Raw genomic sequence first — 17,307 nt, 5'->3', positions numbered from 1 at the left:
AATTAGAAATATAGTCTCCCAACCTGCATCTCTACCTTAAGTTTATAGCTTTGTGGTTAATAGAATTGTTCTATTTTATATATACTATCACTAATGCATTGTGGTGTATTGACATGGTAACCACTATCATGAAGGATATCATTTCAGTTGCCCTTAACAATGAGTTTCAGCATTCAAAACAATAATTATACTATGCATTTGTATTACACTTTTCGTGATGAATCTAAGAAAATATTATCACAAGATATTTTATTTCTAAAATTATATCTTTGTTTCATGCTTATACGGCGATTTTGGTAATTTTATTGTGAAACGATGCATAAATGCTGCACATATTGTTGCATTTACTCAAACATATTAGAATCACCACTTTGACTGATGTATTACTGATGTAACAATATTACTAAAAAGTTCTCGATAATATATTCATTTACATATCTTTATTTAACTTCAACAGACGTGAATGATTGTATGGCTGTATAACGACGACGATTTGGATAAAAGACTGATGGATCAATCTATGATGTGATCAAATCAGATTATACATGAGATCTGTCAATGTTAGCCTAATTGTGTTTGGATAGGTATTACTTCAAGTTTTGCAATGTTGTTGAATGAGGCTGCAATATATAAATAAACGCAACTGGTCCAATTTGGAATACAGGTTATATTTATATATATGAATGCGCTATTCAACGAGTTTCAAGAAGGCAAATTGTGAACAATGATTTGCAATCCAGTTTAGTAATTTGTATGCAACAAGGGTAGCTTTTGTGAGTAATTGCGATTGAAGAACAGAATTTAATCGAATTAATTGCGTAAAATATAAACACATGACAGGCAAGGCCACCGACCGGCTTTTGTAAACAGTAAGCTGACTCGTACTCGTACATACATTTGCTGCTCAAACTATTATGATTTTATGTATTATATTCACACAATTAGTGTGTATTTGCATTACTAATATTGCGAAGACAATAATACAGATTTCAACTTTACAGATACCAACGTTGTTATTGTCCTCGGAAAAAAAATATATTAATATTTAATGCAACTTACAGATCCGCCTGCACGTTTCCTTTTTAAAATATATCAATCTTTGTCCTGACAAACTGAAGTCTAGTCCCAGTTGAAATAAAACTCGTTATTTCTGATTGCAAATTGTTAAACATGAATTTCGGTCATAAAAGCCCCATGGAATTTGCATCCATGTTTTAATTAGATGCTGCACTAGGTAAACTGAGAATATTTTTCAAGAAAGCAAAAATGATGTTTTAAAATTATTATTCTTCACCATAGTCCATAAAAGGACTTTGAAAGAAAACAACTTGTGCAATGCATTTGGTACCTTAATTCAGTGTATTAGTCAACTACGTGTCAGCCTATCAACTTGACAGGTAACATTTCATTAGACTAGTGATTCTCATGTCGTTCTGTCACGGTGCAATAATCAACTAAGACTAAGCTTTTTGAGCAGTAATTTATTGCATTAAATCATATTGATTTTTTGAGCAAAGCCGTTTTATTCTTAATTTACGCTTTTTAATTCTTATATCAAATGAAATTGACGCATATTTGGCGCTTACGTATCGATTTCATTACAATTCTGTAATATGTTTTTCAATTATTTTGCTATATATATGTATCAAGCAATGCAAATTAGTTGCTTAAATAATTCATTTCCAAATAGGTACATATTGCTGTTATTCAGTATAATATTTGATTTTACCTTGAATTATCTTTGGCTTACAAACTTGGACTGTATTGTCAATATCACTTTTGAGTTACCACAACAGTACTGGGAAAAATGCATTGTGAAAATAAAAGTCAGTATAGTGGATTCATGTGTAAATGTCCTAATTGCACACAACGCGCACATGTTTTTTCTTCGAATTTTGACAATATAATACGACAATCGTTGGTGCTGTTATTTAGCAGTAAATATTGACAGAGTTTTTGTTACGTAAGTTTACATATAAAGGTAACTTATATGATGGTTGGATGGTTAGAACAAAAGATTTGTTTAGGGAGTTCAAACTGTCTGAAACATTAGTTACATACTACAAAAAGAGTACAATTAAAGCAACAGGCAAACACAGTATTGTTTTTTTTATTCACTACGATTTTGACAAATTAAACTTCCTAATTCAATTCCTTTCGAGATTGTTGTACCACTTTATTATGTGATTGTGGTTTATCGCTACCACATGTTAGAATAACGTTCAACTTCATAATGCCCTTCATTTGTTATTCAAATATTTCAGTAATTAAAAAAAATTGTATTATAAGAATCAAATAATACTGACTACAATGACGGTCGATTATTATAACCTCGCAATAGTGAATAATATGATAAAAAACAACATCCTTTCAATCAAATCAACGTTAAATAACCTAAATGGATCTAATTAAATTTATATAAAGTACATGATGCAGTAACATTCAAAAGCAAAACTAATACCGTTAAATTTCCAACCATATAAAACCACGAACACGTCACGCAATTTATGTTTATTTCGATACCGAATCAGATTAGCATATGTAATAACATTTTCTTATGGTCATTGTTTATCCGAATTCTTTGTGAAAATTGATAAAAAATTGTTTGCTAATGGCCAACTTCCCATTAGTGAATTTGTATTATGTTAGTAGCTTATCAATTGTAAGAAATGAAATTATCGTCTTTAATGTCAAATAACCTTATAACTAATACCGAGTTGCATTAACAACTAACTTGTATAATAACATAAATAATAAATATATTTAACTTCTTTTCGTGTGGCTCTTATATACTTTCAATTAAAACTGAGATAACAAACTATATCCAATAAAGTACTTCCGATAAAGACCATGCTAATTCAAAAACTTTGTAACAAATGATAATAATATTCTAAAATAATTTTGAAATAAACCGTTCTAAAATGCAATATATTTCACATTGCGTAATTGAGCTCAACATATATGTGTATCTCAATTTTGCTGAACTTTATTTGTCATAATATCAGGATCAAGTATTTGGATAACACAACCAATTAAATATAGACTACCGGTGACCAGAACTTGTACATGGTCTGCTTCCATGACAGGTTGCGGTGGTGTTGGGTCTTCTGATCTGGGTTTTGGCAAATACGAATCCTTACCGCATGATAGCCACTGCAGAGCGTGTTTTACGCATTCAAATCTAACATATTTTGAAGAATCTTGATCTGACTCAGTTCTAGAGGAAGATTCTGGTGATATAGAGTCACGTTCCACCTCCTCTTGTAAACTTTGCCAGGCTTGTCTGTTTTCCTCGCATACGTCATGTTCAGCTTGTATAGGTATCTCAAGAAATGATCTATCTATAATATGACATAATAAAACATATCAAGACGATTGGCTGGCACATATGAGCAGTGTGGTGATATAATAAATTTAAAAACGGAAGATCAAATCTTGTCAATCATAGAAAAATTTATGCAAATAACATTTAACAAAACTCGAGTAGGGAAATTTGCACTGACCGACCACATGCGATTTCCAGGCAATCTTTTAGAGGGGAATATGACGTTTGGTTTGATTCACTTACTTTATCAAAATTGAACATCCACAAATGTGATATAGCACATTATTAAACGTGGAAATACGCCACAAATACTTGTTTGAATTCCACGCTCAGTTGTATATATCAATATAAGTTGTATATGCGAAATAAGCTGAAAAATTATTTGATTTTTATGTTACTAACTTTTAGAAGCTAATATGTTACGTTCATCAAACTTTTATCATAACATCAAATAATGTTGATGCATTGATTCGAGTTGATTGGCAAATGTAGACTGATTTTAGGTAAATAATTCAGAGGTTGCTTACCGATTCCAATTACTGGCTCTCCAGAAACAATCTCTGTGACATTTGGACAGAAGCCAGCAGCAGCAAAATTACAAGGAATAAGATCTACCATTAACTCTTTGGGATCACGTTCGTGGGTAACATTGAACAACAGAACTTTCACACAACGTTTTCTGCAATGAAACATTGTAAAAATAATGTGTTAATGATTTAACAGTACAGTTGAAGTTGCCAAGAATGCTCTGTGTTTATAATGACGCTTGATAATAGACTCACATTTTAAAATGAATTACATGAGTTCATTGAAAACATTGTTTGAAATGTTTGATCTTATATATATATTGCTATATCATAGAGATTTATTCCACAATAAAATCCTAGTGACATGAGACAATGTCACCTAAGAAAGAATGTTCAAACAAACCATTCTACTGGATAATGGCTCTAGATAATAGATACTAGTTACATAACATACATTATTCGTGTTGCCATAATTATGACAATAATAAGTCATGATTGATTATTCAAAGCCTGTTACTTACATGTCCCTTGTATTTTCTAATGCCAGAAATATGACAATAATGAATCCACCGCTATATGGTTGAGGTAATGCTAATTTATACATACAAACTGTCTATAGTCTACTGAGTGTATGGTTAGTGCGCTGACTGTGACTGTTTGTCCCTTTACATACCCCAGCTGTAATTCTTCTTCAGATGCTGCTTGTAGAAACCATTTAACACACGCCTTGATACTCATTTCTGTATGAGCTCCATCCATATAGTACGTCACATTCTCACGTTTTATGATCTGTGTACGTGCTGGCCAGAAACAGTTGCGAAGTCCTGTGAAAATAGTATTTAAAGATAACATAAGGAAACAAGGAATATACTATATATAAGGTGCATTATAAAACATTCATTTTCTCTGTAATATACCAAACCTTTGTATGTATTTACTTATTTCCTGGTATTAATTCGGATCATTCTTGTATTATTAAGGAGCGGAAAATGCAAACAGGGTATCAAATATTAGCTTTATACAATATAAATGAAGTGATATAAAACATTTGATATAATAATACATAATGGATAATATTCTTCTACTCAAATTCATTTCTATTTACCATGCCTTATCATAATATCAGGACAGACAAATCACAATTCTATTTATTGTTACATTAGCAAGTACTCATTCATTTATCCGGTGTCCTTATGAATTATGGAACGGTTTTAAATCATTCCAGACGGAACTAAGTTTTACAGCGGATAAAAAGTCTAATTTTATTGTCAAAAATATTAATACCGTGTATTATTTTATTTCAAGGTAGTCATAGGGGGGAAACAAATTAAATATCAATCTGTATGCATCTTTTGAAGGCTTATAATTCAGAGAATTGAATATGGCATTGCAAATATATGGGATGTGCATCGTAACGCACTAGGCTGTTCTTTAGCTGCCTTGATTTCTACCTGCGACCAAATAACGACATATGTGTTATCGATATTTCATCAACTTAAGGTATAGATAGCAAAATCAAGACGCCGGTTTCTTGTTCATTGTCAAAAACGTGTGCTCATACAAAATATAGAACAAAGCAAATATAAAGCAAAGGATGACATTAACTTTAGATTTGTAAGACATGCAAATTTGGCCATCAAGTAAATCCTCAGTCAATCACAATCTACAATCAAATTAATATAATCATTGCTTACCGTTTATAAATGCGTCTGTCAACTTGAATGCCGGAGCTATCGGACCACTGCATCTCACGTTGGCTTTGATGTGTATATCTTCAAAACTAGCGAGATCTAACATAATGAAAATTATAATGCGGAATATGTACTATGCGGAAACACTGTATATAATAAAGCATATGTTCTACTGGATCACATATGCTTAGTTTATGTTGGCAATATAACATCAAAAAGTAAAAGAGAGTCTAAACTTGGCAGAAATCTTCCCTATTTCACCTACAGGACAGATAGCTATTTTGTCGACAAAAGATCAATCTCACAGCATGTGTTTCACACAAGAAAAATTACCAATGCCGTCGAAATAGATATTAGTCTTTTCTGTGCAATTCACGAGATTATGCGAAATTGTGAGGCCAAACATCAAAGTCACAGTATAGGTATATAAATGTTTGCTTTACAATTGCAGGGGTAATAGTGAATACTTTCAAACTAGGAACACATTTCTATGCAACTGACAGGTTCAGGGGTCATTTGTGTGTGTGTTCAACGTTGAACTACAAGAGAAAATAGGTAGCAGAATTTCAACACACAAGCTTTGTGTGCAATTTGTATGAACCAGTTATATTTTCGAGTCCAATGTCACATGGTTTCTAAACACGTATTCGGTCATAACTACGTAATCATAATGCCTAAATGCTTAATGATCGGAGTGTTGATAAATTTTGGAGATCTCTAGTGCAAGTTTGCATCTTACCTCAAAGTTGTCTTTGTATAAGTGTGTGACAATGATACATGGAAATAAATGTATCCAAATGTCGTCCTCTGTGATTTGTATATTTTATTTCCTATGAAAATATCGGCAGCCGACGATATTCCAGAAATAGCCAACAGTTTACAAGGATAATCCATCTCTATGATTCAGAAAATCGAAAAGCAGAACACCCAGGCTTTGTTCCGGGACAAGGGCGTTGTTATGCATTATCTCAGCAAGTAACCAGAGCATATCCCCAATATCAAACTGTTTCTGATTGAAACAGCTAGAAAATCCTACTTGAATTAAAAACAGTAATCAGCTAGTTCATGATCAATGAACAGCTAGTTCGTGATCATAATCAAGAATAACAATCTAATGAATATATGGAGAATATCGGTGAGTGGGCTTCATTTGGTGTAGTCTCATTAAATTTTAGATAAGGAATGTGTATATGGGCAATTAAATGTCTGAGTCACATTTACAAGAGGCTTAGCCACTTCATCGAGGTTCGTTATAGTTGCAATGCTCTTCCAGTAGTCTCAATGGAAATAGTGAAGACAAAATAAACCCTGCAACAATCTAAATGATTCTTAAAGCACCCACTGTCTGTGGCTAACTACGAGTATAGTTGGAGCATAGCTTATGCATAGCTCCACCAATCATCATACTTGGCATAGAGCCTTACAACGCTATACAGCAGGTTGTTGTGCTGATTTTAGTCAGCTGCTACCACAATCGTGATGCCTGGACTATAAGGCTACTTATGCGTCTGGCCCGCACATCATTGAGAAAAAAATGTATTTTAGAGTAAGAACCCAGTTGCTTGGTTTTGCGTGTTCGCTTTAGAAAGTATTAGTAGTTATTGATGACCTATATCAAGGGCTTGTTTTGAAAAAGCTTGTAAGAGCCCTGTAGACAATCCTGGAGCTACTCTCCCGGGTCTATAATATAGGCATCAAAATGTGTACATATTCCGTTTTCCTATTGGCAAGTTTGAATGTACCACATTGTCAGGCAAACGGCCATAATATAGTGCAAGATGCTGAGGTAGGAAACCTCAAGCATATGTGTTTCAACAGCCAATAGTCGAGTAGGAATCCTTTGGGTATGACGAATTCACTAGTGGGTTTTCTACTGTTAAGTTTTCTGGAATGTGAGCGCTCTCGGATGCATGTCTGCCACAGCCATGCAGACGGTCAGTGGTTCTGAGATCAAGCCACAGTACAACACGTTAATGAGATATTCTTTAAGGAACACGTTTGCAAGATGCATATGACCATTGCCACTTCAGATTGTGACTGACTGCCAGTAAATACATTTCTTTGAATTTTTCCATTGCTATATAGTCCATAGCTGCAAATCTGGCTAGGAACATCCACAATCCTAATTTCCTAAAATGTGGGTTGAGCAATACCTAGGATTCCCTGGCAGAACCAGCAGCAGGTCCGCAATGGGCATTTGGATAAATTATATTCATTCTGCTGGTCGGGTATTTGAAGTTAATGATACAGTATGTGTAAATATCTTGTTAAATATATGTTGATCTTGCAGTGGTGCACAATGTGGTCGCAGAGATTTGTGAGGCGGCGTATATACTGGTTGTGCATCTTAATGACCATTCTCATCTCCATTGTTGCCCTGACCAAATGACTTGGACCAGAGCAACGTTGCCATTGCCCTCTCCAGTATACAGCAGTAGTAATTTCATCATTACTGCCACCAATGCCTTGCAGTGGACATTCTTTTTTGTTTAGTGGTGGTAGATGTCAGAGTCATCGATCGACATGACATCATGTCCACTGTTTTGCGTGACCTTTTGTATGGAACATACAGAATCTCTGTCATCATAATGTTGGACGTTTCTCTGCTTATATATACAGCAGAAATTGGCTTTGATAATTGTGTATAAGAAGCTGATTAAATAATAGACTTTGCTATGAAGCGGCTTTTGATATTTCAGCACCAGACTAGAAAATATGCCGAGGCAGACATTAGCACAACTGGCCAGGGTCGGCCATGCAAAGTTTCCCGAAAAATTCTATTTTTTATTCTACTGCCAAAAGAAGGCAAACACCACTCTGTCGAGCAAATTGTCCTTGGCATCAATCTCACAAACACGTGTATTGACAAACATTTGCTTGGGACAAGACAATCAAATGTTGGGGTTCGCTGGTTAGGCCTGTGTGAAAAACATTGTGTAACCCTTCTAGGAATCATTTGCTTTATTGTTTCTTAGTTCTTGAAGTTGCTATCAGCAACAGCAAGCTCGCTTCAAGCTTATTGACCTTACTATTTGTCGCGACAAAAAAAAATTGTTTATCTTTATGTGAATATACCAATTGTGCCAGAACCTGAAAGTTCCAGTCACTTGGGGGTACAATATCATTGTTGACAAATAGGTTTGATCCCTTCTCCTTTGGATCCTGTAGAGGTGGTTTTAATATTGGTTTATGGTTGTATTGACACCAAATGTTGCAGTGGAAATGATTATTCCATTGTTGTAGCTAGTCACATTGCAAATGATACCTAGCGAACCACGTGAAAGAGAAACATTTTGTTCAGGGTTCTGTTACTGTTTTGAGATCATGGTCAAACACACCAAACCATGATATTGCACATCAAACAGCGAAGTTCAAAGGAAAGTGCTATCATCTTTCAAATGACTCGTATCAGCCTTTGAAAATGTTCACACTATTCTGCCTGAGCAGGTAGGTTTCGCATGTGCAAATAGAACTATATCGCGTCCGTCCGTAATTCGCTATTCTGGAATGGTAGTGTTGTTCTATTGAAAGGCAGTGATGCATTCAAATTATAAAATGCACAGTTAAAAGATCCGTTTTCTTCTCTTCACAGATTGGTAGGCAATAGAGCCTTTAAAGCCATTAGACATTAAAAACATTGGCTAAAATGACGGAACTTGACCGAGCATGAGTTGATTTGCGTTTGTGAAGTATAACAGACCAGAATTTTAAAAAATACAAAACGTCCTATGCCACGTACAGAATGCCATTATCTGGGGCCTCAGTAAAATATGATTGAAAATTAGTGGCAGCTGTACATGTGTTGCGTTGGGCCTAAGATTGGTAGGACAGACCCTAGTGGCATATCTAGATTTGCGGTTGTGTATATTCTTGGTGCTCAGCCAATAAATTGTTAGAGCGTTATTTTCACATATACAAGCGACGTGATTATTTGAATATTGTGAGCCAAACACTCATCTATTCCAGTTGTATTTGTTACTAATTTCTGTAATGATCAATTATTTATTTCAAGGGGATTTATAGAAACACATGTGTCCTACAACAAGTGTCACGACAAATAACGCCCACCATTGATTAACATTTATCCTGTACCGATATCTCTAAACACGATGTAATACGATAGTGTGGTTCTTGAATAGTGATGTCTTCACGGACCAAATAAATGCAAACACTTTCAAGCCTCAATTGTATGGCCAGCCAAGGAACACAAAATGAGATTACCACACCTAGCCATCATGGCAATTAGACGGACAAAAACCACCATGCCAGTGTGCAGAGACAAAGGATCATCTTGACTTCAGGTGAATGCGGCAATTTACAAATCACAGCACAGTTTGCACTTACAAGAGTACTTACTTGATTTATGCTCTTCAATCCATGATCTACATAACTGTATTGCTAAAGAAGCATTGCGTTTCTGATGTTCCCCTGATATACCAAGTTTCATAGGTTGACCCTGCCAATCATAGTCATCCAATTCAGGGACAAGATGAATCGGTGCCTGTGAAGTATGAAATACCAAAATGACCTCTTGACACTGACAAATCTTATTAAATGGCAATGTTTAGTAATACATTGTAATTTGGACACATCAGAATATTGAGGATGTCGATGTCGATGAACTTATGAAATAAATGACAACAAAAATAAGTTTTCCATTTATCTCACATCAGCTGTATTTTCTATTAATTTATATGTAAACAACACAAGCAAAAAATATGCTTGAATATTTCAAACTTAAGGCCATCAATGAAATTTTAGGAGAAATACCCAGATTTTAATTAATATCATTGTGTCTGCAACAAGTCTGTATTAGGTACTGTGATTGTTAATAATACACCTACGTTTAGTTCTTTCGCTCTAGCTAGTATAGTATCAACGGCCTCCTCAGATTGTGGGACTGTGAATGCCGGTCGACCAGGCTGAGAGATGACAAATTATTCTAGAGATTAATATACTTGTTCAATGTTTGTAATGATGGTAATACATAGTTTTTCAATAGTGGTTTGAAAAGATGGAAATTCTCGCCTGCAGAATTTTTCGATAGTTTATACAGAAATATTTATCAAAGAATAACATAATAACATAAACAAATAGAATGTATATCATTGTTGCTTACAAATATAATTATTCTAAAAATTGCTCAAACTATCATTCGACGTTAATGTCAGCTGTACGTCTCGATTCTATAATTTGTGTACCAACCTTGCAAATACCAGCTTTATGCCATGCTATTTTAGCTAGAGTGTCTCCCAAAAATTGCATATGATCGAAGTCAATGAGGTTTATGCCTGTGACTGTGGGCCTTCGGATAACGTTAGTGGAATCATATGTCCCACCTCTGCCTACTTCCATAATGAAAACATCCACCTATAAAGTAAATTTAAAACACAAATTTAATTTATCAGTAAATAGTACTACTAATGTCAGTATAAAATCACGTAAATGGTGTTTATTAAATACAAGTTTGTTACACCTAAGGAGCAAAGAAATGATTTTACATAATTGTACAATACAAAAAGAAAAAAAACAGCCAACCACTCAATTAAAATGGTTTCAAGCATTCTGGTACTATTATAAGCATTACACAAACCGAAACAATGGATTGTTCAGCCCAGGCGATATTATAATGGCACAACGTATTGCTTGACTAACTCATTTCTCGCTGAACCAATTACAACTATGTTGTTTGAACACCATTCAATGCTTGGTATATATGTTTCAGGGGCTCAGACTCACACTTCTAATTGCCACAACGTGTTCATCAGTTTATATCCATATTTAATCATAGGTTATATTGTTCTGAAAGGGGACTAAGGATGGTTCTAGTAGGGACCCATGATCAACTGCTTTACTAACTCCCCGACTAATCATAAAATTGACGGTTCTGTCCGCATTACCACAGTAAGGATTACAAAAAAGTGACTTCAATGATTAGCATAGCATAAGTTAACACACACAAACACACGCACATACATTTGGAAGTGACATCATAATGATCATCTGTAGAATTAATACCAGTAATGGATATGCGATTATTTGTTTAACTGTGTCAGATTCCTCAAAGATAAAAATATGTTACAAACCAGGATAACATGGATTCACACGTACAGTCACACATGATGTTAAAGTTAAAGGTTTAATGAATAATACCGGGATTAAATATCAATTCACCAAAGCTTCCAAGTTAAACAAAATATAAAACATTTCGATGTGGCAAATTAAACGGGGTTTGATTGTCAACATTGTTGGTACATAATATCATTGCACCTGACCAAAACCTAGTGTTTTCAAAATTGTTTTTAAATAAAAAAAAACATTCAAATCAATATTTATTCAAGTATCAGGCAAAAAAACTTACTTTTTCTTGTATGAAAGCATGAAGTGCCACGAGCGTCAGGAATCTGAAAATTCCCATACTTTCTAAACCGCCAACTTTCTTGTAGACATCAAAGAAATATTTTGTGAAATCATCTCTTGTCAGTGGTAAACCATTGATCCGGATTCGCTCACGAATTTCTATTAAATGTGGTGAGCTATGAAGTAATAATTTATAAGAAATCCGTATATGCGTTCACATAATCATATAACATAGTCTCTGATCCACAGGATTATGAAGATCGAAATTCAATGCTTACCTAAAAAATCCAGTTTTCAATCCATGTGCTCGCATTATACTTTCACAGAAAGCAGACACGGATCCCTTGCCCTTTGTGCCACTTATATGAATGATATTCAAACTATCTATATCATCTAGCTGATAAAAATAGCCAATAAATACATTGAAACGAAATGTGTGTTACCACAAATCACAATGTTGGATTGTGTTGTTGAGCGATTTATAGTTTTTGTCCAACAAAATCTCATCATCGTCATTTTTTAAGTTCCGACATTTACAAAATTGTTAGTCTGAATAAATACTCATGCGACATTTTCTTTTCAAATATTTATCATTAAATTATCATTGATATTGATAATATGAAATGCATGTGTGAGAAAGTATTGCAGTATATTTAATACGAATAAAACAAATGATAATCACATATTCGGGTTATTTAGGAAACGACCATAACCAATAAGTTGTAAAATAAAACTACTATATATTAATTTCACCAATAATATGTACAACATATGTCAAATTCAAATATATGTATTCATCACTGGTGCGAGTCAATGACAAGAATGCTGGTTAAAGAAATCCACGTAAGTTCCTGGCCAATTTGCAATAATAAAAACATTTATAATTGGCAGATTATAATGATACTTCCATCTGACTCTAGTAAGAATTGTAAGGAAACGTTTGTTGTTGTTGGCAGTAAATTAAATGTGGACAGCAATGTACTTTTTACCAATATATGAAAATAGTAATAATGGTATATGTTTAAGATAATCAATTAAACTCACATTTAGTTCCGCCCTTTCTAAATGGCCTCTGAATTCTGTGAGACTTCTATTCACTAACCATTCGTTATAGTCGTTTACCTTCTGAAATGGTGTATTGCACAGCCTGATAGCATCCTGTTAAGCAAAGTATCATCAAAAGTTGTACTTCGATTATGTGTCCTCACCAAGTTTGTATCATCTTTCGACTAAAGCATTTCAGAGAATTGAATTGCATTTAACTCATAAGTCCGCCATGGAATACATATATATATATATATCATGTTTCCATTATATAATACCTTGATGGACAAAACGACAAACTTTAAAAGATTTCACAAGAAAATTAAAATTTGAATGACACAAGCTTAACCTTACCATATATGTTTCCCCCAACATGTTTATATGTTACGTATTGCCTTATCCTTCCAGAGAATGTCTACAAAATACAGAGATATTGACGTGGTTTGCATTCAACAACATTCATGCTGTAAATGCTGCAGAAAACATTCAACATGCATTGATGTAATTTAGGTAGTTTATTGCTATGCGAACACATGTAAACACATGACGAGCACAACGCACTGCTCTCCAGCCCATGTATATTTATTTGCTTACCAACATGATCGATATTCATTGTCGTTACCTTGTAAAATTAAATTTGTTATAAAAAACACACATGCTATCATTGATACATCGATATTATACGTATAATGCCATATGTATATACAACCATGCTAGGTATATTTTGTAGCTCGGGTTGGAAATCGTTTTTGAAATCATACATTATTATTATAATGCCATTGTAATCCTTTTTTTAATAAAAACAAAGCACAGTATGTATAATTTTGATATGTGTATAACTTAACTGACCACGTTGCACCGTCCACTTATTGTAAAGTTGTAAATATGTATACCAAAAACGGTGGTCTGAAAATTATTTCATTGTTATCTCATGTTTCTTTAAGTTAGCCATATGTTACATAATACCCTTACCAATGACATTACGTTACTGTCCAAGATAATACTTTGTTCTAAAAATTCTTTTCAAATGCAAGAAAAAGCTAAATTGGTCATTCTGAGATAATCACCAATAAATTAGCATCTAGATTATAGAATAAATTCAATATAATTGCAAAATAATTGTATTAATATTTATTTTTTGTTTTTCTTATTATATGAGAGAAATATCCGATTCCGTAAAACTGAATACCTACTGATGTCTAAGTTATAATTTGTTCTTTTAGTGAAATGTATCTTATCCTACAAGTATTTTATTTTACAAATAGCGAATGCGTACAACATGTATTTAGATTTATAAAGGAAGAATAAAAGCATAAATCAGCAAAAGAGCAATATCGTCACACATTTGTTGGCCATTGGAATATTTAGGATTGAAAAAAAGTGTGCTACTACATACGTTTCGTGTGTTTTGATTGGCCTTGGTTGCCTGGGATAAAATATTCTATTTAGAGCAACACTCTGGCTTGACTTACTGGCTCGAAAATGAATATAAGTATCTTTTTTTCAAATTCCATGTGTGCGATTCCCTTATTTCGTTTTTGGATTGATGACTCGTCATGATGCCTTCACAATTTGTTTAATTTTTTTGTTTTGTTTTATCCGTAGTGACAAAATTGACTAAAATAAAATGTACTTTCTTACAGTGCGTTAATACCATCAGATCGTTCTTTGCGTTTCAAAAATACCCATTTAACAACGATGCTTGTCAAACAAGCGGAGCTGGGAGAAGAGACATAAAAGCGAAGAAATCATTGTACCCTCCACATGATGTCTTCAAAGCAGAAGGGTCGTCACCTGCACGCGCGCGGGAATTGAGTCCCAAGCGACGATAACAACACACGCTAAAAATGAAAAGACTCGTGGGTGAACAATGACACGCTATGGCCATTTGACGCATGCGCAGGTGACGACTCTAATGACAGTCCACACATACACATTTGGAATGGCTGGTGAATGGTCTGAAACAAAATAATTGCAATCACTATATGTTGACAAATATCTAAAATGGGGGTATCCAACAAGGACGTGGCACTGACGAAACAAACGTCAGTTTTTTTAAATATGAAAATCAAAATAAATCAACACATATATAATACACAATTTAAATTAGAAACATCACATTACCGCTACATTGTGCAGCCCGAGAAAATCTGGTATAAAACACAGCCACCAATGTGCGCTACAGTGAATATGCAATAAATTTACTCGGCTTAAGGTATTGATCTTCTCAAAAATGGAGATACCCACGTGACTGAAATAGGTTTTCGGAGGTTAATAATGTTCATGCCTAATATTATTCTAATTAAAAATAATATTAATTTTAACATTTTACAAACTGCATGGCGAACGTGATTCAAATATTTGTTGGTAAATTAATAATGTTTTGTATTGTTAGATTTTAAGCAACACATTTTTATATGTTATGATTTCAAAGAAAACAATTATTGTTATGTTTATGGAGGCAACAGTTATAAATCAGTAGATTTAGTATTTTTCTTAAATTAAAAGCGAATTCACCATGACATGGTAGGGTAAACTTCCGTACGTATTGTTTGGTCTTGGTTTGCCTGGGATAAAATATTTTATTTCAAGCAACATTCTGACTCGACTTACTGCCTTGAAAATGAAGACGAATACAAGTATAATTCGTGCGATTTCTTGGTTTTCTTTCTGGATTGATGACTCGTCATGATGTCTTTACAATTTGTATTGTTTTGTTTAACCCGTAGTAGCAAAATTGACTGAAATAAAATGTTCTCGCTTACGCTTGAATGAATTATCAATACCATTAGATCAGTTCTTTGCGTTTAAAAAATAACCGTTTAACAATGATGTGGGTCGAATAAGCGGAACCTAGTCGCTTTAGACATGCATGTTTCCCTAAACGGAGCTGGGAGAATAAATAAAGAAGCAAAGAGATCTCTGTTACCTCCACTCGATGTCTTTAAGCTATGCCTTCAAGTGTATGTGACTGAAATATACATTTTTTTAGTGACAGCACAAACACATTTTGAATGGCCGATGAATGGTCTGAAACAAAATAATTGCAAGCACCATATGCTGACAAACATCAATCTAGAACGGGGGTAACAAGCAAGTATTACTGTTACATTGTTCAGCCCCACAAATTGAAATCAATAAACAGAGAATACTCACGCTTCAGAGTCTAGTATGAAACACAGCTACCAATATGCTCTATATTGAATAAATAGCAATATACTCGGCTTAAGTAATTGATCCTCTCAAAAATGGCGATACTCACGCACGTGACTGAAATAGGTTTTCGCAGATTAATAATGTTCCTACGTAGTATTATTCTAGTTAAATATAATATTAAATTTATCATTTTACAAAGTTTGTAAGTTTGTTACATAATAGATGTTTCAATTCATTTTCATAAAGCAGCAGGGCACACCTGATGCAAATATTTCTTAGTATATTAAAATATATATTGTATGGTTGGTTTTAAAGAAACACATTTCTATATATTATGATTTTAAAGAAAACAATATTATTGTTATGTTTATGGAAGCGACAGTTATAAATCAGTAAATTTAGTATTTCCCCTAAAATACAGTATAATATATTGTATTGTGACGATTAACATTTATTGATGACGTAGCAATGTGACAAATACGTGAGACAGTGCTAATTTGCTCATCATTTTTCTAAAACGGGATACGTATGTTACCCATGACGAAGTTTGATGATTCACAAGACTTTAACTCAAATGTTTAATGTACAGAGGAGGTAAACATATAAATACTAATTAGAGATTTGTTTAAAAGGTCATGTTTGAAAAGTTCTATCTGAATCGGTTACACTGTGCACTAACAGTGAGTATTTAACACGTCATTGTGTTTTTAATTAAATATTTTGCGTGTGAGACCTTGGGTGTAACTCTTGGATTTGTTTATTGCATACGTACATCTTCAATTCTCTCTTCTAGGAAAATATTTGTGTCATGTTTTTGATATGTTTGACTCTATCCTAAAAGACTACCAGGTCTATTGTCTTGGTACTTAGTATGTAGGATCCAATTGTTGAGTCCTTATTGAGATTTGTAACAAGACACTAATAGCTATGACAACAACAACCATAACTACCATAGTCGTGATAGAACAAGAACATGTGGGAACAATAATAACCAAGGCAAATAGTTAATGGCCCATCTTACAGAACACTATCAACTTTGTTTTGGGGAAGACAATCTAGAAAGACGGTGGAGATATTTCGACCGTTATGTCGCTTGTTATAATTTACAATGAAGTATTAATTTAGTCTATCTTTTGGTACATTAACTTACATGTCGTTTGTAGAGGCGTCACACGATTCAATGTAATGGGCGAAAATTGCATCT

At 33.8% G+C, this 17,307-nt stretch overlaps 1 protein-coding gene across 4 annotated transcripts; it reads right to left on the bottom strand.

The window, feature by feature from the left end:
- Nucleotides 1–2,094: 2,094 nt before the first annotated feature.
- LOC100367798 (folylpolyglutamate synthase, mitochondrial-like) lies at nt 2,095–16,182 on the bottom strand. Of its 4 annotated transcripts, XM_085499686.1 has the most exons (13): nt 16,104–16,182; nt 13,302–13,362; nt 12,948–13,061; nt 12,182–12,300; nt 11,905–12,079; nt 11,520–11,603; nt 10,749–10,913; nt 10,388–10,465; nt 9,900–10,044; nt 5,547–5,642; nt 4,526–4,676; nt 3,853–4,004; nt 2,095–3,341 (listed from the first exon to the last, which is right to left on the bottom strand). In XM_085499686.1, exons 2-13 carry the CDS (start codon nt 13,320–13,322, stop codon nt 2,971–2,973), a joined length of 1,671 nt encoding a protein of 556 aa, XP_085355812.1. In that variant the 5' UTR covers nt 13,323–13,362; nt 16,104–16,182; the 3' UTR covers nt 2,095–2,970. The 4 variants fall into 4 exon arrangements, with proteins under 4 accessions (XP_085355812.1, XP_002730447.3, XP_085355813.1 ...); XM_002730401.3 differs by lacking the exon at nt 11,520–11,603; XM_085499687.1 differs by lacking the exon at nt 13,302–13,362 and having other exon boundaries at nt 16,104–16,117.
- Nucleotides 16,183–17,307: the final 1,125 nt, after the last annotated feature.

Source organism: Saccoglossus kowalevskii, chromosome 5 (genome assembly GCF_978046115.1).
Source record: "Saccoglossus kowalevskii chromosome 5, keSacKowa6.1, whole genome shotgun sequence".
NCBI classification, from domain to species: domain Eukaryota; kingdom Metazoa; phylum Hemichordata; class Enteropneusta; family Harrimaniidae; genus Saccoglossus; species Saccoglossus kowalevskii.
Note: the sequence above shows the minus strand (reverse complement) of the source record. Positions and strands in the feature narration are given on the sequence as shown.